Source organism: Myotis myotis, unplaced genomic scaffold (genome assembly GCF_014108235.1).
Source record: "Myotis myotis isolate mMyoMyo1 unplaced genomic scaffold, mMyoMyo1.p scaffold_m19_p_1, whole genome shotgun sequence".
Classification (NCBI taxonomy): Eukaryota; Metazoa; Chordata; class Mammalia; order Chiroptera; family Vespertilionidae; genus Myotis; species Myotis myotis.
In genome coordinates this window covers 48429299-48451548 of record NW_023416313.1, presented here as the reverse complement: position 1 = coordinate 48451548, position 22250 = coordinate 48429299, and the positions used below count along the sequence as shown (strand labels likewise).

General features: G+C 42.5%; 1 protein-coding gene and 1 pseudogene across 1 annotated transcript in view; both read right to left on the bottom strand.

Moving 5' to 3' along the window:
• The window catches only part of PARM1 (prostate androgen-regulated mucin-like protein 1), a 100161-nt gene that overhangs the window by 12435 nt on the left and 65476 nt on the right, over positions 1-22250 (bottom strand). Inside the window, exon 3 of the mRNA XM_036336425.1 lies at positions 3039-3117. Within this exon, the coding sequence (XP_036192318.1) occupies positions 3039-3117 (79 nt within the window). The remainder of the gene's footprint in view (positions 1-3038; positions 3118-22250) is intronic.
• On the bottom strand, positions 9063-10399 carry LOC118669897 (annotated as a pseudogene).

Below are 22250 nucleotides of genomic sequence, written 5' to 3'. Positions count from 1 at the left end.
GAAGGGTGCCTGGCACATGGCTAATACTCAGAACTATCATCAAGCAACTGTCCTAGTGTTGGGGTCCCTTCCAGTTGATCACTTAGTGATGATGATGATGATGGTGGTGGTGGTGGCAGGGCTATGTCCTTGGGAAGCATTATCCAATAATCCTCCCAGCAATGCTAGCAAGGAGTTAAAATTAAGGCCCTTGTTTTACATGGGAGGGAAGTGAGGGTGAGTGAAGCTCCATAACACGCTCAGGTCACACTAGAACCTGCTCCAAAGTGGTAGAGCTGGGATTTAAAGCGAGCTCTCCCTGCTGTGGAGTTTGAATTCTTCATCACTGTTCTAGGCTGCCTGTCTGTAATGGGTGGGAGGTTTGAGATGGTCAATTTGAATTCTTGCCTGAATTCAAGAAGAAGAGTCCTTCCTTGGGTTATTTCAACATCATTTTTCGGCAAGTGTGTGGCAAGAGGGAAGAATTTCTATTTCAAGCCACACTCCAGTGGAGGTCCTATTCCAGGTGACATAGCCCTTCAGACACTCACCAATGGTGATTCCAGAATGACTCTAAATCAATACGGGGGTCCTTTTTTATGAGCACTCCCAACACAAAGAGAAACTTTGCCATAAAGTGGGAATGAGGTGCCTAGACTAGTTCATAAAGCCAATTTAACTTATAATTAAAATATAGTGTATCTGCAGTAATAAACTAGTAATTAAACCAGTGAAAAAAGCGTGCCATTCAGTAAGATATAATTCATAAAATTAAGTTTGCTGCTCAAGGAAATACAGATTTAATGAAGAGAAAAATTTTCTTTTTTTTAATATGAAGGAGACTTAAGGATGCTTTTATAAAGGCTTTTAAACACAGGTAATGCTGGCCTTTGATTCCAATTTCTCTTCCAGACCTGGCTTTCCTGTTCTTTGTACCTTAAATACAGGTGACATTACAGGGCATTCTTATACTTGATTCCATCATTACACTGATTTGGTGCACATTTAAAACAAGAAGTGGAAGGAGATAAAAGGGAAGGAGGAGGGGAGAGTTCCCTACTAGTGGGCTTTGCTTAGGGCAGGGTGACTAGAGGTGATGAGAGAGGGCCGGGAGAGAAGGCAGCAAAGGTGATGTGTGCAGAGGGATGCGAAGTTAAATATGTGAGCTCCACCTGGGGAACCAGGACAGGAGGGAAGGACGGGGTGTGCACAGGCCTCTAAGGAAGAAGCATGGCTGTGGGGAAGAGAAGTCAGTCGGGCGTGTGCACACGACAGTGCCCGACTGACTGTGTATTCTCATTTGTTCACTTTTTCAGTTTATTGGGCATCTTCTTTGTGCCCAGCGCTAGCCCCCAGATAAAATCTGGGTCCTTGTGGAGCTTTCATTTTTGCCAGGAAAAGGAGACAATAAACAAAAAAATATATAAAAAGCAAATGAAATTACAGGCAGTGATAACAGCCAGATAAAAATAAGAGAACGAATAGCAGGAACCAAACTGGAAGGGGAGTCTCCTGGAGGAGGTGACATGAAAGCTGCACATGAGGAAGACAAAGCTGCTGGGAGACAAGGATTTCAGGGAGAGAGACCAGGGAGCGTCAAGGGCCCCGAGAGAAAAAGAACCTGGCACGCTGTAAGCATTGGACAGAAAGCCAGTGTGACTGCAGCTCAGAGATCAAAAAGGAAAGACAGATGTGCTGAGAGAGAAGAGGGAGGCAGCCGTGGTCCATGAATGAGCTCAAGGGCCAACCTGAGGGGCTTGGATTGAATTCTAAGTGCCCGGGAAGCCCCTGGGGGCTTTTAGGGGAGGGAGTGACGGGGCCAGAGGGGCTCCGGGAAAGATGGCTCTGGCTGTTGTCGAGGAGTGGCTGTGTTCACATGGAGGCCGTGTCCTTCTGTGCCTTTTGATGGGCACTGCACAGACTGGCAAATAAGACTGGCCCTTGCCATTGGGCATTGGACAGCTGCAAGGACATTCAGCGAGAGTAATGTGGTTTTGAGATTTTGGGATTTCACAGAGCAAATAGACCACAAAAGTGGGGGCTGACAGTTTTGTAACTTTCTATTTAGCTAAAAAGAGTAAAAACTCAGCTACCATCTGTGATCACCTTCATTTCATAACAAAAGATATTTTAAAACCAAAAACATAAGGACATAATCTCAGGGGGGAAAAAACAATTTTTATAGAAAATGCCACATTTTCCTTGTATTTTCAGCATTTTGCTTTAGGACAGTGAAAACTTCCTTACAGACTGGGCATGCATCCAGTGTTCAGAACTTCAGTAGTTGGGAACCATTGATCCCACTGCTGTGCCCCATTTCTAGGTGAGACAACTTGAGGGTCAGGGGTCATGTGGCTCTTCTCTCAGGGTCAGGAGGTGAGTTAAGGGCAGAGAGGCGAGGCCTCCATCTCCTGATTCCAGGTTCATTCTTGTTCCATTACATCATCATGCTGTGTATTTCAGCTGATTTCTTCTGCTTTGCCAAAATTCGATACTGTACCATCTATTCCTGTCCACTGTGGAGTATACTGGCCATTTTCACTTCCCTGCCAATATATCTGAGAGCTAAGACACTTATTAAGAAACAAGCATTTAGCAAAACAACCCTCTGCCTGGAGCCAAACAACACGGGATCCCTTTCTTCATAAAGAAGAGTAAGGTACGTGACAACATGGAGTGACCTGGCGGGTATTATGCAAAGTGAAATAAGCCAGTCAGAGAAAGACAAGTAGCACATGATCTCACTCATGTGGAATCTAATGAACAAAATAAACTGACAAACAAAATAGAGCCAGAGACATGGAAGCACACAACAGACTGATGATTCTCAGAGGGAAGTGGGTGTGGGTGGTGGTGGTGGTGGGGGGGGGGGGGCAGGATTAACCAAAGAATTTATATACATATATACATAATCCATGGACACAGACATTAGTGCAGTGAAGGCCTGGGGAAGGGGGCAGAAGTGGGGAGGAAGGAGTTAATGGGGGGGAGGGGGACATCTGTAAAACTTTCAACAATAAAAATAAATTTAAAAAAAGAAGGACAGTAGTGCCTCTCACCTGATCTTCAGATAAGCTGCAACTCCAAACACCAGCAACACCACGGCAATGACGGTCACTGTGATGGCGGCGATGCTGCCTGTGAAGGAGGAAAGGCACAGAGAGATGATGAGGAAGGGGGTTCACTCCAGATCCTTTCGCAGAGAAGTCAGAGCTGGAACGAAATCCAGGGTCTTAATTCTATTTCCAGAATGCTTTTCAAGCTATGTGAGATTTTGGGAAATGATCAGTATTTAGTAAGACCTTTTTGCAGGCCTGGAGATCAGAGAACAGCCCACGGTAATACTTGATTATCTTTTTAAAAAGGACACTAATCTGTAATGCTGCAGCTGCTGTTTACAGAGGTAGGGGATTTAAAATACCCTGAAATCTTACTTTGTTCTTTGATAAGCTCTGGTTCCTCTTTCTATCATTGGCAAAATATTGGGAGGCTTGGGATGTCTTGTTGAAGGGTTACTACAAAGTAATGGGGTTGGTTTTTAAATAAACCAGAATCACACAGTTGTATTAGTAGTGTCCGCTTCAAAAGGGTCGTCTTGGTAGGAGAGGCACAGATCTTAATGATGCCATCTAATCAAAGCCTTTCAAAAAATTCCTCTTTGGGAAGTATGTCCCGTTTTCATCCTGGAAGGTGAATTTGATTTCGTAGAGAAAAAAGTCAAGCTTGGTATAAAAACAAGGTCAAGTCTGGTAGGTAACAGTATTTTTTGTTTGTAGAATTAATCTGGTGCAATTACAATGTAACATGAATGTTTTATTGTGTAGTTTGAAATCTGGTTCCAAAGGCAACCATTAACGAGCAGTTAAAAAAAAAAAAAACCACACCACCACACCACCCACCCCTTTGAGCATGTAGCCTTGGAAGAATAACCAGACAGCTTCCAAAGATTACTACTTTGAAGCACAACACTCTTTTTGTGTGAGCTTTGGACTAATAATGTATATACTTCACCTTGGAAGTGCCAAGAATCAATTGAGCTCTTGTCCCCTATAGTTATATTGACTTTCTGGCATGAATGCTGGTATTAGGGACCCCACTTACTCTTTCAGGCCACTGGGAAATTATTCACTACTTCAGCAAATGAATAGGACTCTGAGAGCCAAGGTTGCTCATTGCTAACACAGAGTCTAAGACCAGAGCTGGGTGTGTCCACACAGATAGACTGTATTGCACCATCTCAGAACTTCCGCCCTCTGGACACTCACTTACATGCCTATTTCCTTGCTCCCGGAATCTATAGAGCATGATTAGCATAACCATCAATACATTTCCCCCCCCTTTTTTTTTTAAACAATTGTAAAGACAGAATTATGGCACTAAATGCCCGAATGTGCGGACCAGATCAAATGAAGGTCAAGGTCAGATCTCCTTATGAAAAGCCTCCACTCCTACTTTGAAAGGCTATGCTTAGCTTCTGGGCCTCCAAACTGTACTGAAATGAGAACAATTCCATGGTCATGGAAGCCTATTGACAGCATTTTTAAGAGCATATGAGAGGAAGTATTACTACAAGGTAAGGTGTTGGGAGTATTTCAAGTTTCAAAAAGATACAGTGATTGCAATTAAGAGAAATTTTAAAAATAGACCTTTTCATTTAATTCACCCCCTTTAAAAAAGTGGGATGTAGTTGATTTCCCCATAACTCTTCTTTCTTGCCCCAGGGATAGTTTAATATAGGAAATTGTAGGTTTGACCTTTCTCAAACTCTCTTCCCTAACTCTGAGCAGTTGGATTTCCTCCAACGCTGTGATTTACTGAATTTATTTATATACCACCTTTTTCTAAAGATAAACCAGGCAGTTTCCCAAATCAAGTGCAGTTCTTTCTTTTAAAAAACAGCAAGTGACAGAGTGACCTGCTTCTCCTCGATGTGACTGGTAGCTGTCTAGTGTAACCATGGTCTTCAAATGGGGTTCTTTAAGGCCACCTTTTCTTGTTCAGGGATAGCCCGTGTGACCAGAGCTACACGTAATCAGCAGGTGATTTTCTACCTGACGGGTCCTGGAGGGAAGCTGAGAAAAGGGGCACTTCTGAGGGTTGGTGCTGGCCAACATGAGACCCAAACATGTCAGGTAAAATGGATTATACTTTGGACCATCCTGTTAACTATTCTGCCACCCACTAGCTTTCCCCAGAGGCTGCCAGCCTTGGTAGCAAAGGTCCTCTGGAACCGGAAGACCTTTATCAGGCCCCTCACTTAGGATGTCTTGTGTCCTGAGCTCCCTGTCACCTCCACAGCACCTGCCACTTTCAGAAGCAGTGGGGAACCTCACCCTGGGAAGTTCCACACCTCAGGGCATTATAGTTTGAACATATGAGGGGGTGGCTGAGCCAACATTAGCACAGCTTTAAATGGTAACAGAAAAGGCTTAATTTCCTCCTTGTGAAAACAAATGTCATTTCCTACTGAGTTCTGTTTAAACTGAACTGGAATTCCCCTTCTCCTCCTCCTGTTTCTTTTTTCAAGGTGGGGCAGGGAATGAGAACACGAGGAAGGTGCAGTGGGGCAGGGGCGGCTTTGCCTGTGAAGGAAGGTGTGGACAGTTGGGTAGTGCACTGGGACTGGGGTGGGATGGCGTTACAGTCCTTCCTCACTGGGATCTGAAGTTACGGATTAGGTGCGACTCACACTGTAAAGCCTGGGAGCCAGACGAATTAAGAGAGAATTGGAATAAATTTATCTGTATATTTCATAAGCCAAGAGACAAGAATATTCCACTGTGCTAGCACATTCCACCATGCCAATGTGTTCTGCCTGACCAGAGGGGTTTGGAGATCCAGGAGCCAAAGCCTTCTTGACTTTTGGGCCTCTCTGAGAGGTCGGGTTTCTCAGGGTGCCATTTTACCACTTTCATAAGAACCCAGAACCAAAAAACCAGGACAGGCTGAAGAACAACCTACTCTACATTTGCAGGTGGTTACTCTGGGCTGGCATTGGGCCGAGAACTTTACAGCTATCATCTCATTTCATTCTCTCTGTGAGCAGAGTGCAATTATTCCCATTTTATGGATGAGAAAGTTAAAGCTCAGAAAGATGATTCGGGTTTTATGATCTGCTAAATGATTAAGCTAACATTTGAACCCAGGACTATTTTATTCTAGGGTTGGCATTTGTAATCATTGGTATACTGGTTGCTTCCCTGGCCCTTTTCTCAGCATGGCCAACTCCTACTCTTTCTTCATGACAATTAATATAAGCCCCTCTGAGAAGCTTTCCTGACACCCCAAGCAAATTACAGTGTTGTTGTGTGTTAGCTTCTCATACCTGCTTCTTTCAAGCACTCCGTGGTGAGCTTCCCCAGGCAGGTTCTAATCGTATTCATCTTGCATCTCTTTCCCCTTCTTACCGCCTTCCTACCACACCCTTAGCCTCAGCCACAGTCTGTAGGCCACAGTGGGTACTTAACTCATGCATTTAATGTCGAATGAATAAATGCCATACTGGCAAAAAAATTAACTGGCAGTTTTTGAGCTCAGTCACTGTGCCAGAAAAGTTCCCAAAGCAGCAGGCTCTCCACCTGTCCAATATGGAGTCGCCTGCTCCAGCTCTTACCTGAGTATCTATCCTTATGATTCTATAGCTCTGGTCCAGGGGACGATGGAGCTGGAGGAGAGTTATTTTAGGAGTAACTGTCTGAATAGGGTCAGATCATTTCCTTGAAGGAGCCAGAGCCAGCTCTCAGGAGACCATGCTTCTAGTCTGACCTGGTCAGACTCCTCAAGGAAGGAGGCTGCGCTGGAGGTCATCACTTGACCTGCTTTGACTCTGCTCTAGGCCCTGTGCAGTCCTGGAATAAACTGAGACGTCGTTTTAAGGGGTCTTTCTCCCCATATCTGCCTCTCCCGCCACAGACACCCCCGTCTCTTTGTCACACTCCCATTGGCCCTTTATGGATACAGGAAGTCTTCCACACTCAGAAGGGACTTTCCTGTCCAAACTGCACCCCCCCCCCCCCACTTGAAGGTGCTCTCCTGTTTTCCTGGGCTTAGCAATATTCCAAGTTCTTCAACTGTTCCTCTGGGGACTCTTCTCATAGAGGCATTTTCTCTTTTCCTCCCTTTAAACATGAAAGAAATGTTGTATCTGACCTCTTTGACAGGATACTTGCCAATTACATCCAACATGACAATATTAGGCTGTGATGGGGTGACCCTGAACCGCCTCTTAAGAAAGAGCTTTCCTAGGCTCTCGGAGGTTATTTATTTACTTATTGTTAACAGTAGGATGTATTTTATTTTTTAAAATCTGTGAACTAATCAATGGGCAGTACTTTAATAATCTGGTACATTAAATTTCAAAGTTTTAACATTTAGCAAAATTTTGCTTCACGAATTCACTGTTAGAATGACAGGGACTATGTACAACTTAGACTCCATATTCAGACAAATGCCTTTTTCCCTTCCTCAAAATAAAAGCTTTAAGAAGCACAGTATAAAAGTTTTAGATAGCCAGGCACTGCATAACTCTGTATCACGTGGCTGGTGTCTTGCTTTAGCCGCAAGAGTAATGAGAATATTCTACACTTCATTTAATGGAGCATAGGAAACTTTTTGAGGAAGGACCTAGCTCTCCTCAAAGAAAAAAAGAACTTTTTGGCTCATTTAGTTAATGAATTCCTTTCCAAGATTGCTTTTAAAAGGCTTATCTGGAAAAGCTATCTAGAATATGTCTACTACAAATATGCCTCATCTTATTCTGCATGAGTGTCAGGGGATGTGAGAAGAGTACTACATGTGTGGAAATATATATATTTCCAAAATAGTAATTTATCTGTTATAATAAAGCTAAATATACCTTTCCAAATCCACTGTTTTTATATAGATGCTGCCAACATATGATCTATGAAAACAATTTTAAAGAGTTAAGTTTATAGTATTTTTATAAATCAAATGAACAGATCGAAGTCATTATACTTTCCTATTTTTAAACTCAGGGAATTTTTATCTGCTCTTGACATGTTGATTGCACTGGGTAATAATGATTTATATGATTCAGGGAGTGTTCTGATGTCCTAAATCGTTATAAAAACAAAAACCATAGCCAGAGGACAATTAACCACATTTGTTATTATTTTAGGAACCAAATTGAATGCTATCTAACATTATGTGAACTGTAATAGTAGCCATAGGAGGCTTCAAGATGGCCTGGGAATTCAGATCCTACAGTTATTTTTTTTAAATATATTTTTTATTGATTTCAGAGAGGAAGAGAGAGGGAAAGAGAGATAGAAACATCAATGATGAGAGAGAATCATTGATTGGCTGCCTCCTGCATGCCCACATTAGGGATGGAACCCACAACCCAGGCATTTTGCCATGACCAGAATCAAACTGTGATTTCCTGGTTCATAGGTCAATGCTCAACCACTGAACCCACCAGCTGGGTGATCCTATAGTTCTTGGTAGCATATAGTTGACTTCAAATTCCTTTTTTTAGGGCATTCCAAAAAATAATGGAAATTCACCCATTAAATTAAACCAACTATTTGTTATTACAGGAAGAAGCATTTTAGTTGAAGTGAACTTTGTTCTTTTGAAGGTCCAAAGATTATTGTCCAGGAGGCTAAAATATCCTTATAACCTGGCTTTATGAGTCATATGTTTTTACAAGTGCTTTAATTACATATAGAGGAGAAAAAACATTATATATATTGTCAGAGAAGTTTCAGAACAAATAAAATAACACCTTAGAGGAAAATTACTTAAAAATAATTGTACTTATATTCCACATTTGCTCAAATACTGGTTTCCTTTCTTTCTATACGATTTTTTGTTGTTGCTGTTGTTAATCCTAACCTGAGGATATTTTTTCCATTGATTTTTAAAGAGAGTGAAAGGGAGGGAGGGAGAGGGAGAGGGAGAGGGTGAGGGAGAGGGAGAGGGAGAGAGAGAGGTGAGAGACACACATAAATGTGAAAGAGATACATTGATCAGTTGCCTCCCACATGAGAGTATCCTGACCAGGGCTGGGATCAAATCTGCAACTCAGGTATGTGCCCTTGACCAGGATCTGAACCCTCAACTCTTCAGTGTGTGGGGAAACACTCTAACCATTGAACAACTTTGGCTAAGGCTCGACAGGATTTTCTAAAATAAATTCTTCCCATTGTGTCTTAGTGACTGACTGATTATGGAATTTCAGGGAACTAGTTCTGTGAGTTTTTACAGCTTTGTACTGAAGGGTGGCAGGGGGTCACGTGCAGTCCATGTGGGATTCGAACGTGACATTGAGTGCATTTTCTGACGTGGATCATCCCTTTGATGCTGCAGGTAATGCATCTGTTGAAAGATGTTACTGTAGATTTGGATTACTGCTCGCTGCATCTTCTAGCTTTTCTGTGTTATCTTCTCAAATAATGTAGAATCTTGTGACTCTGGGATTAGATCCAAAATGTTCCTTTGAAGCTTAGAAAAGTGGTTTTACTGGTGGATTTCCCCTTAATTCTGTCTCAGTATATTCATTATTTACACAATAGCAACTCTAATAAATTCTTGACCGCGATAGGTGCATGTGATTAGCACAACTGTTACACCTACTGCATCTGCACCTGGAATGAGCCCTGGATGAGGTGCATCAGCCTGAAATACCAACATATGCCTTCCTACAGGCACAGAGCCCACTAACAGAGTCTAAACCTTGATCGTATTCTTCACTTTCTGCAGAGCCCACATAGATAATTTTCCACTCCAAGTCTTCAGACTGGAAGGTGATCTTGCACTCGAATGATTTGTAGAAAGGAGAAGGGTTATCCAAAACCACTACACTGTTTGCCTGAACCTTTGCCATATTATGAAAACACACACACACACACACACACACACACACACACACACATACACACAATAACAACAACAACAACAACCTAATAACACAACAAACAAAAACAATAGAACTGGGGCTTGCTGGGAAAAATAAAGTCCAGCTCTGGAGAGTGCAAACCACACCCTAGTGCAGCCTGATGTCCTGCCCGGTCACAGCTCTTTTAGAGGTTGTTATTGCTCTGAGAGAGCGGAAGGCAGAGGGTTGATGGTGGGATGTTTCCAGGGGTGACAATAAGGTGAGTGGTCTTCTCCTCTCTGTGGATGACTCCTGAACCACACGGTCCTTGGAAATTCAACAGCCAGCTTACTTAGAACGCCCCTGTCCATACTTTGACCAAGTTCCTGGGTCTGTGAGCATCTGATCTATTTTGAGAAGCATCTTTGACAACCTCTTTGACTGTTTTTCAATATTTTTGCACTTTTCTTTCCTCTTCCTGGTCCAGGGAGTAGGTAAGAAATGGAGACAAGAAGCAGATGGCCGTTTTAGAGTGTGTGACCCAGAGGAAAGGAACATCTCATCTCAAAGGGATTCTTTCTCTGTGAAAGCACATGTCTGTGCTGGAGGAAGGAAATGGGCCTGATGAAGAAAGGGCTTGAAGGTTTGAGGTCTGTGTGAGTGTGGATTTCTCTTTATTACCCTAGGAAAAGGCTCCTCCCTCTTTATAGCAATAGTCCCTCATTGCAACTCCTTCCTTCGAACAGCAATGATAATAGAAGTAACAGTCAACAACAGAAAAAAGTGATAGCTGTGCACACTTTCTTGTTATTTATCCTGTGTCAGGGATTATTCTATGCTTCAGTTATTTCAATTAATGTAATTCTCCATAAGGTAGCTATGCTTATTATATCCATTTACAAATGAGGAAACCAAGGCACAGAGACACTAAGGGCCCAGAACCACATGGTAAGGAGAACTGGGACACAGAGCAGGCTCCATGCTGGTACCCAGGAGGCTCTCCTGTCATCCTGGGCTCTAGCGATAGCTCTGCATCTGCTTGTGGTAAAACCTGCTCCTCCAGTGTGTCCTCTGTCTGCTTTCTATTGGCATCCAGGAATCAGGCCTGCCTTGGGGCTGGATTCAAACTTTGAGGCAGGATCTCCAATATCTATACTTTCCACTTCCTGTAATCAGGAGACCTGGTTTTACTTTTTTTCTCTAAGAGCATTTGACCTACATAGGTAGCATATAGTTAAAAATGTATACAGAAATATAAATCTCTGTGGAGAAAACAAAAGATTTGTACTTGGCCAGGCAAGTGGCTGATCCCGCTCCCTGCATTTCTCTCTCATGCGTTCACATCGTCTGTACTTGAAGGACACGGGGAGCTTAGGTTTGCAATTAATGCAACCCGGGGCACACAAGCCAGCACAGTCCCTAGTTATCAACATTTAAAAGTTTCTTCACTTCACTTACAATTACAATCTTTCCCAGCACAAATGAGGCTTCTCTTCCACTGGAATTTATTATCACTACCTGTTTAGGTCACCCAGTCCCAGCTCTCCTTTGACTCCTGTAATGTGTGAACTAGACTGGATTTCTAAGAATAGCAAAGGGGACGCCACCTCATCCCTTTTCCCATAGCACTAGGACACGTCCATGGCTGCACAACAGTCCTAGGTCAATGTCAGGGAACATTCCCCTCATTCAGTTGGCCTAAAGGTGCTGCCCAGATCAAACGGAGCCTGCAGGGAATGAGAATTCCTCCTGAAGTATGGGTGACCCTTCTATCTGAATGCTGTTAACAGACTCTCCTCGAAGACTGTTCCAAATTCAGCCTTGGCTTAACAACAGTTCCCAGGGGACATCTGTAGTATTGTGCCAAGAACACTAATGGAAGCATCAAGAGAAACAATCCGGTCATAAAAGTCATAGAAACCACCATTACTGCGGCTACCCTATGCCAGGCATTAAGCTAGGCAGAGCTGGTTGGGAATTTGCAGTTTGGAGTTTCGGAAATAATGCAGTTAAAAAAGTTCTGCTCACCTGCATAGCAGGCATAAAGGGGATTCAGCCATGGGGGCTAGATTCCCCAAACCTATGCTTTCCCACTCTCTGTGATGAGAAGACCTGGCATGGAGACGGGCTTCATAAACACAGCAGCTAAAGAGTCTTGGGCAAGTCACTTAACTCCTCCCAGCCTCCATGCCTCCTTTGGTCCCTATCTCCACCTGTAAATGGGGATTCATTCAATCATTCATGCAGCTGATGTTTACTGTGGACTTGATGAAATGCTTGCTTCCTCATAGAATGCTTTCACAAATTAGCATATTTAAAATGCTTTGTGCATCATGAATGCAATACAAAGGTCCCATTTAACCTCAGGGCACCTCTTATCCATAAAAACTCTGAGCCAGAAAAGAACCTTGATCCAGAGGAGATTTGAGCTACCTTGGGTATTAGAAATGAGTGAGAATCTCAAGTTCAAGTTTTGCTTTCAGCAAGATCATGACCAATGGAATAATGTAATTTTATTGTTGAAAAAAATTCTAAGGAGTTTCATTGAATCTAACCCCTTCATTTTATAGATGATAAAATGGAAGTCTATGGAAATTAAAAGATTTGATTGTGATTAGATTGTGATTAGAGTCCGTTAATGACAGAGTTAGGACTAGAACTCACATTTTGATATCTGGTTTGTGTCCTTTTAAATTCTCTATTCCTTGGTCTCATCCCAAGTAAAACCTTAAAGCACTGTTAGCTGAGACAATAAACAAGGACAAGACGCCAGCCTCAACTTCAGTGCTGGGTTTCCAAAATTCCAACACCTCCATATCACTCTCATGCTTTTGCCATGTCCACATACCTATACTATTATTTTCTAAATGTATGTCTTTAAATCAAGTCATAATTTTTCCTTAGAAATTTGCTACATATAGCCATACCCTACGCAATAAAGCTGTGCAATCATGATTCAATATGTTGTTTTATTCTTTTCTCAAATTCACATTAAAACAAAACAGTTTTTATTAGAATAAACAAGGTTCATCATCTTGCATACTCCTTATGTAGGGACTTAAACCATACTTCTGAGAATACTGCTTCCAGGAAAACCGGACTCACAAAGAGGCTGGGCAGGGTGGAGAGTGTGTGTGTGAGAGAGAAACTGGGCTGGGGGTAAATCAGCTGCCCTCAGGGCCCGTGGGAGAGGCCAGGAAGAACAGAGGGCAGGAGCTGAGACCAGCAGTGGGACTGCTCCAGGGAACATGGCAGCTTCATGAAGACTGCTTCTTGGTGAAGGCCCAAAGTGGAGGAAATGTGGCACAGGAGGGACAACTGTCCTGACTCAGCCACTCCCAGGAGTAGCAGTGCAGACATGAACAAAGACTTCACTTCTAAGTCCATGATGTTAAGTCTGTTCCTTAACATGCTCCATGTCAGTTTCTGCCCTTCTCATATCTCCTGCAGGACAGATTCATAACTATTTCACAATTACTTTATATAATGAATATAATTCAGCCTGTGCTGAATTATCATTTCTACTGGGCTAAGTGATATGGGTGGGAATCTGAACTCTGTATCAGCCCCATTCCAGATCTCCTGGGATGGAGAGGAGGGTGGGGTTGGAGAGATTTCTGGAGAATAATTGAAGAAAAAAAGAAGAAGAAGGACAGAGGATCCCCTCTATTGTTTGTCCTGGATGAGGAGAACTCTCCTGCTCTTCTGAAAATTCTTACCTATAGCGCGAGTGGGTCGGCTGTGTCAAGTTAGGTCACCTACACTCCTGGACTGGAGGACATAGATATTTCTATTCAGAAGTCAAGTCAGAAAGAAGGGAAAAGATCCCTACATCTCTCTGCTATCTGAGCATCCTAGATGCAATTAGTATTGAAATGATTAAAAAAAATTCCCTTGGATATTTTCAGTTTGGAGCAACTAGCTGCATGGCAGTGGGCAGGAGGGATGTGTGTAGGTAGAGAAGTCAGCCTTAAGGGCCAGATGGGGGATCTCAACTCTGAAGTCAACTCTCCGTGACTGACACACTGAGGGGCCAATAACGTACCACAAGAAGCATGCCGCTGTCCTGCTTAAGAGCTGCCATTCATCTGCATGAACACAGAAAGAGGTTTTGGTTTTTGTTGTTACTTCCTTCTCTATTCCTTTCGTATTTCAAAGATGAAAATGAGGCATGACCACGGATCAAACAATACTGAAGGGGAAAGCTGGCATGTGCCCTTTTTGAGACTCATCCAGTCTGTAGGTGAAGGCTCAGATTTCTTCAGGGTTCACCAGTCTTAGCAAGTAAGATGTTCCACACTGGCATTTTCTTGGTTCAGAGAACATAAGCAAGAAGGAAGGGGGTACTTCTCAGAGCCCAAGACAGAGTCCTAATGTTGTTTGCTAAGCAGTGTGAAATTTGTCATTTTAATTATGGAATCTGTGTGTGGAGCAGAGAGTCACAGTTTCAGATCACCTGTCCCAACACCTTGGCCAAGAGCAGTCACATCAGTATAATAACTGCAACCCAAGGACTGACTCAGGGATCTCCGGGAACCATTAGTTCATTTAGCTTTGCTCCGTTAATCACCAAGGCCAGGCAGGAACCTGCCTTTGGATACTGTATTTTACCCAGTTTTAATTTCTTCCAGACTACGTTAAAAACTCTGAAAAGAAAATAATGTCCAAACTTTGATGCCAGATAAGGGGAGAGGGCACCCTCTTAGGGGCCAGTGGGGCCTCGGCAAAGTTCTATAGCTGAACCTTTGTCTCCTCCCTCCCCTAAGACCTCCTTCCTCCCAGCTGGAAATCTCTAGTTGTTTGCACTCTTTAACCCTTTGCTTTGGATTTCACAAGTTTCGTGAGAGCATTACTACTTTAAATGTGAACATAGTTATTTTTCTCTTCTACACTTTTTGGGTTATCTTTTTTTTGTATTGTGTCCTAGGCAGGTGCTTAAATGTATCTTTATTATAGAATACTTATAGTAATAATCCTTTTGGGAGTCTTAAAGTGTTTACAAACATTCTATTTCTTTTCAAGTTAAGAAAATCAAAGTCTAGAAGAGTCAGCTGTTGTTGGTATTCACACTGAGAATTAGGGACCCAAATGTAGTAATAATAACAGCTAACATTTATTTAGTGCTGTGTGAGACACTTTATAAACTTGCCTCATTTAATCCTCATAGGAATCCTAGAGGGCAAGCCCGTACTATTATTACCCTCATCTTACAGATGAGGAATATGTGACACCCAGTGATGAATACAATGGCCCAAGTCTCCCATCTAGCAAATGGCATCAGTGGGATCTGAGCCAGGCAGTCTGATGCCTGAGTTTGTACCATTAGCAATATTCTTGCCTTCCTGGAGCCTGGCTTTGAAATGACCCCCTAATTTCTCCAAGCAGAAATATGGCAAATGGTTTTTGATGGTCCACTCCCATGGATTTATTGAAATTATATAATTTTAACCTAAATTTACCTTCATTTTTGTGCCTGTCGTCCACCCCTGAAGGCCATGAGCCCAATGATAAAAGCAAGATACTGTTAAATAAAATTTTGTCTCTTATTGGCCAATATTTTTCTTTTCTGAGAACTGAGAAACAAGTCATGCTGAGGAAAATATCAATGTAGTATCCATTATATGTTCTCTGAATACAGTGCTCCTGACTGGGGCGGGATTTTTAGATCCTTTTCTGATAAAGACAGTGGGCCGGTGCTGATCCATTCTCACTTTCCTGATATTATTTTGTAACTGAAAATACATGCTCTTGAGTCAGAAGATTACAGTGAGAATTCATTTTGGATATGGAATCAGGCATTTTCCAATCAGTTTTCTCAGTGAGCCAGCAAGCCATAGATTCATTAATGCTATCAGATGTGCTTTAAGCTAACCTGCTTTCTCAGTGAAGCACTTCCAAAATCATTTTAGTCATATATAACTGGTGAGAGCATTTGAAGCAGAAAGAAGAAATTGTCCCATGGAGGCAGAAACTCTCCAAATGTAATGAAAGGTGACATTGAAACGATTAAACTTCGTCACATTTATGTTGTAAATGTGTTGTAGGGAGTTGTGTTCTGGTAGATAATTTAAATGGCAACTAGCTGACTTTATTACCTTGACATATATTTTTCAAAGAATAGTTTTTAACTTTTTCAAAATCAGATTAAGATTTAAGTAGTAAAAGTAAATCAAAGAAGAAATAAAAGCAATGGAGAAAAGAATTCAGAATAATATTACCTAAAATAAAATCTGACCGTTGGAGCTCCTTATGGGAGTTTACTTGGCATTAGCAAGCTTTAAGGTTTAGTCAAGTTTAAAGAACTGAGCACAATTGAGCACAAAAGAAAAAAAAAGGAAAAATGTGAGTGAGAGTTTATAACAATTTATAACTTGCCAGCCCTTAAGTCCTTGGAGACCAAAGATAAGAGTCAGCATGGTGGGAAAAGAGAGGAGCAGTGGCGGGAATAGGGGTGGGCAGAACCCTGAGTGGAGCAGCAAGCTCTTTCCAGTGGTTCTCAACCTTCCTAATGCCGCGACCCTTTAATACAGTTCCTCATGTTGTGGTGACCCCCAACCATAAAATTATTTTCGTTGCTACTTCATAACTGTAATTTTGCTACTGTTATGAATCATAATGTAAAAATCTGATATGCAGGATGTATTTTCATTGTTCACGACCCACAGGTTGAGAACCACTGCTTTAGACTGTCTAATGATGGTGGGGTATTAGAGGAGTGTCTTTGCATGCACAGGTATTATTATGGACTAAATGCCTGTGTCCTTTCAAACTCATAGGTTTAAATCATAACCAAAAATGTGATAGCATGAGGAGGTGGGGCCTTTGGGAGGTGATGTCATGAGGGTGGAGCCCTTGTGAATGGGATTAGTGTCCTTATAGAGGAAATCTTAGTGAACTCCCTTTCCCCTTTCACTGAGTGAGAACACAGAGAAAATATGGCCTTGTATAAACCAAGATCTCAGCCCTCACCAAATACTGAATCTAGACTCCCCAGCCCTCAGAACCCTGAGAAATAATTTTCTGTTGTTTAAGTCACTCCATCTATGGTATCTATACTAATAAAAGGGTAATATGCTAATTAGACCAGATAGACCAGACGTCTTCTGGACGGACGTCCTTCTAGAGAAGGCCACAGCGGTTGTGAGGGCTGAGGAGGGAAGGCAGCTGTGGCGGGCAGGCAGCCGTGACGGCCAGCAGTGGCAGCAGCAGTAGGGTGATGGGGGTGACGCCTTCCTCTGATCAGCCTGGTAGCCTCTCACAGACTGTGGCTTAGGCCTGCTCCCTGGGGACCAGGTCTAAGTCAGTAGGACATCCCCTGAGGGCTCCTGGACTGTGAGAGGGGGCAGACCAGGCTGAGGGACCCCCCTTTAGTGCATGAATTTTCATGCACCAAGCCTCTAGTTTTTATTATAAAAACCTGAACAGATTAAGGTCATGATTTATGAAGTTCAGAAAATATGTGAATCTATGGTCTAAAGCTTGATATTTAGTCATTAGAAGTCATTCATTCATGAATTCATCAAACATTTATTGAGTGCCTACACTGAGTTAGACACTGTTAGTTACTAGGGATCTATTTGTAAGCCCAAATAGACAAGGCCCCAGTTCAGGTACCTGGAAAGGCAGGGTAAGCAATGAGCAATGCTGCCACACAAGCACATGAATAATCATACACTATGGAGAAGAGAGACAACTGAATTGTGAGAGGTTGTAACTGGGAAACCACTGCTGGACTGGGGCCCCAACAGAGCCTTCCTGAATAGATAATGTTTGAGCTGAAGCCTAAGGAATGAGTTGGAATTAACCAGGTAAGTAATGTGTTGTGGGTTCTATGTAGAAGGATCTGAATAAGGAAAGGCTCTGTCTTAAGAGGGAGCTCAGCAGACTCATGGAACTGAGAGATAGCCAACATAGGGGTACAGGGGGTGAGATGAGGCAGAAAGGCAGGCAGAGGCTCCACCCTGTGGGCTTAAGAGCAGGGGATGCCCAGAAGGGCTGGTGGTATTGAGATTGTGTGTGACCCAATCAGATCTGTGTTTAATTGTCATTCTGGCTGCTATGTGGAGAATGGGCAAGATGTGAGATGGGTACAGGAGAGGAAATGAAAGGCCAGTTAGGAAGCGATCATGGTGGAATTATGGGGTTATGGGAGTTTTGACATGAGGGTAAAACTGAAAATAGATGAATTGAGAGCTACTAAGAGTTCAAAATCAATAGTATTCAGTGGTGGAGAGGACCCAGGCAGTGAAGGACAGTGAACTGAAAAGATAGTAGCTCCATTTACTATAGGACACTGGGCCTGGGCATGTACAATGATATAATATTTGTAAAGCTGAGCCTAACATAGGTATAATACTTTTTAGGACTATTGCTTCCTGATATATCTTGGGCATTCCAAAAGAATCTGATCAATAAATGTTTATGAATATTCTTTTACATGGTCTTCTCACTTATGATTTTTTTATTAAATCATCATTTTTACCTTTAACATATATTTAATACATCATCTAAATATGATGGTCATCAACTTACTATAACATACACTTTTTTTACTCCTAAATTTTTTATGACTATTTTAAAAGTTATTTGCACTTTTTTTGGAGTTAATTCCTTTTTTCAAATTTATGTTCATTTTAAGAGTTAATCTGGAATAAGCAGATGTCATGTGGAGCTGAAAGTCCCTTGCAGATATGGGCACATGGGTGTCTAGATGTCTGTGCCTGCTTAGAGCCCTTTATTTAATGGTTTTATTAGAACAGTTCATGCTGAACAAATACTGGGGTTCAGACTAGCAATTTAAAGTTCAAAGGCTTTTACCAATTTTCACAATTATGTGTCCTTCTTTTTGTAATGGAAAGTATAAGAGAGTGTAAGACCAGCGGGCACTTGGATTTTACAGAAGAAAGAGAATATTCACTTTGCAACAAGTGGAGTGAGTCTAATTCTAAAGTTTGCCTATGCAAGAATTGATGATGTCTTGAATCTAACTTGGTGTGCAACATCAGTTAATCCCTGAAGCATATGCTGAGCAACTAATTGTGCACAGCACCATTCAGTTTAGCTCAGGGAGTCAGAAATACTCCGTAGTCATAGTTTCCACCCGTGAAGAGCTCTGATTTAATAACATAAGGCAACCCAAACCTAACACATCACAGATGTCTCTCTTCCTTTACAAGCAAGACAAAAACTGAAAAACAAAAGTTAAAACTCGTTTTTCTGGACAGCCACCTTGGAATGCCTGCTCCTAGCACCTGCTGCTCCTCCCATAGGGCAGCCCCTCCCTGAGACCCAGCGGCCGGCACTCGGCATGTGGCAATATTCCATGTCATTCATTTCCACAGACGTTCTGGAGGCCATTGGTCCTCCCCCAGCTTTTCTTTTCTGTGAATTCAGGTAGGATGGGTGTAGTGAAAGGAACACTTGACTTAAGGTCAGTCAGGAGAACTGAATTTGCGTTTTGGCTGCATCACTCAGGTGAGAATTGGAGTAAGTCACTTAATCTCTCTGGGCCAATTTCCTCACCTGTAGAATGGATAGCCTCAAGCACACCTCAGTCACCAGCTCCATCCTTGGAACATGCATATACTCAGCAAACTTCATGTGAATATGAACCTCATTCCTTTGGCATAGGATAATTTAAATAAACAATTTGAATAGTATAATAAGCCAAAAGGACCGAAAGATGATCTCTCTTGTACCTGGTTTATAGCTAAGAGCTCTTAAAGTCAGAGTAGTTAAGGGACGTGGTCTATCAGTGACAATGGCAAGCCACAGACCAAGTATAAACTGGTCTACCTGTTGCCAGGCCCGAATGCCATGAAACTTACTACACATATTTCTCCCAGTTGAAACCTCTTAAAAGGTAATTCTTACCATTTCCTTCCCCTGATGAAAAGCCTTTGGTTACTATCAATGGCCTGGTAAGTAAGTCATCTCATCCTGCTACTTACAGTCCTCTAACACTTGTCCTGAAACCTTCCTTCCTGCTTTCCTGCACTGTTCCCTTCCACACAGTCTGGGATCCACCAAGCTAGGTTATTTGCCATGTTGTGTACATGATAAATTGTAAACTGCATGTGGGAGTGACTGTTTTATTCATTGCTGAATCACCACTACCTAGCCAGATGCCTAACGCATTGTAAAGCTCAATAAACGTTTGTTGAAGATGGTAAGCATTCTTTATGATAACTATAACAACAACAATAAGAAGGGCAATAGCAAAATGGTAGCAATAATGATAAATCATAAAATGGTAAGTCATAGGAAAATAATCATAGTCATCGACAGAGCCATTACTCAGTAGCTAGTATGATGCAAATTTATTATCTCAACTAAACCTGACAATAACCCCATCATGTAAATATCCTTTTCCCATCTTACTGATGAGAAGGCCGAGGCTCAGAGAGATGGAATAGCTTCCCTGGAACTGGTTGGTTATTAAGGCTCAGTTCTAGGGGTTGGGTGTAACATACATCTTCCTGTTTGTGAACAAGGTTCCTTGCTTTCATGGAGCTGACAGTCTAGGGGCAGAAAACAGACACCTACTCACCAAATAAGTGAGATAAAGTCAGAGAGTGATAAGTGATCAAGTGGAAAATAGAGCAGCATTGAAGGGATCAATGGTGATGAGTTTATTATTTCAGACAGGAGAGTGAGTAAAGGCTTCCTTTTCATGAGTCAAGACTTTGGTTAGCTGTCACCTCTGACAAGGAGTGAGCCCTGAAAGACCTGGCAGGAGACTGTATTAGGCACAGGAAGTAGTGAGTACACAGCCCTTGAGGCAAGAGTGTCCTTGGTCTGTTTGGGAATAGTAAGACTGCCAGTGTGTCTGCTGGTAAAGGAGAAAGGCAATGACAGCAGGGAGGCTGTGTGGGTTCAGATCATGCTGAGCACTGTAGGCATGACACAGACATGGGCTTTGCTCAGACTCAGGGGAAGCCATGGGAATGTTAGAGCTGAGCAGTGACAGATCTGTCCTCGGTTTCAAAAGGATCTCTCTGGCAAGGGTGATGAGAAGTGAGAACAGTTGCAGGAATATTGAAGTCACACGTGTGAGAGACAGCAGGGGGGTGAGAGGAGACTAGGTTCTGATGGACTGGAATATGTGAGAAGGAAAGGAGTCTAGAATTAGTCCAACGTTTTTAGCCTCAAGAACTGAAAGAAGAGAGGGAAAGGCTGAGGGCGGAGCAGACCGAGGGTTGAGGAAATCAATAATTCATCTCATACATATTAAGTGTGCGAGGCCTATGAGCCACCCACGTGGTGGGTGTGAGTTAGCTGACAGCTGGATTTACATATCTTTAGTTCAATGAAGCAAAACAGGCATAGGATTTTACATGTTAGGGTTATCAGCACATGGATGGCATTTTAAGTCATGAGACAGGATGAGGTCATATCAAGAGTGAGTGTGAAGAGGAGAGAATGTGAGTGTAGAGAGTTCAGGGAGAGAGGAGGGCAGTCCTAGCCCTGGGGTGCTCCAGTGCAGGAAGATCAGAGGTGAAGTAAGGCAACAGAGACCAAGAAGGAGCAGCCAGCCAGGCAGGTGAAGGACCAATAGGGAGAGCATCCTGGAGGCCAAGTGGACAGTGTTATAAAGATGAGGGCAGGGACCACCTGTGTCAAATGCTGCTGATAGGTCAGGTCAAGCCAGGCCTAAGGATTAACGTCAGACTTTGCAAAGTGAAGGGCACTGGATATCTTGACAAGAGCAATTTTGGTGCTTACAACTTCTGAGTGCATTCTGAAGTCAGGTGAGTGCAGCATTAACTACCACTTTTGCACACAAGTGCCCCAATGGCCTCCTCAGGCCTAAATTTTCTTCTTCTCCTACAACTTGGCACCATCATGGGATCTTATTTAATTCCTCTAGTGAAATTGAACTCCAATAGCATTAACCTTGGTTTAGAATTACTTACTGGTGACTACGAATGGTTCAATTCTTGGATTAATAGAAATATGCTATGTGAACCTACACAGAGTAATCCAAGATGCTAAATAACAGTGTGGTATTATTACTATATTATATACACTATTAAGGCAGCACAAAAATCTCGAAACAAAAACATCCCTAAATAGTAACCTGTGAGCACAGCCTCAGGGCGCTGCCTGACATGTGGGGCTGAGAGAGGAGCAGTGCAACAGTGATGGGTGCTGAAAGAAGACTTGATTGTGGTTTTGAGGACCTGGGCTCTGAGCCCAGCTCTGCCACTAAGTGGTGTAACCTTGTGTGAGGCACTCCAAAGTTCTGGGACATAATTTCTTCACCTTTGAAATGAACAGATTGTATCACATCTGCTCAAAGGTTCCTCCATCCACCTTGTTCATGCTCATTCATATTAAGAGTGACTTGGCTCCTTCTCTCTTCTGAAACTATGAAATCCGAAAGCACAGGCCTTATACTCCTCGTGCTTCTTAGCATCAAGCACACGGTCCC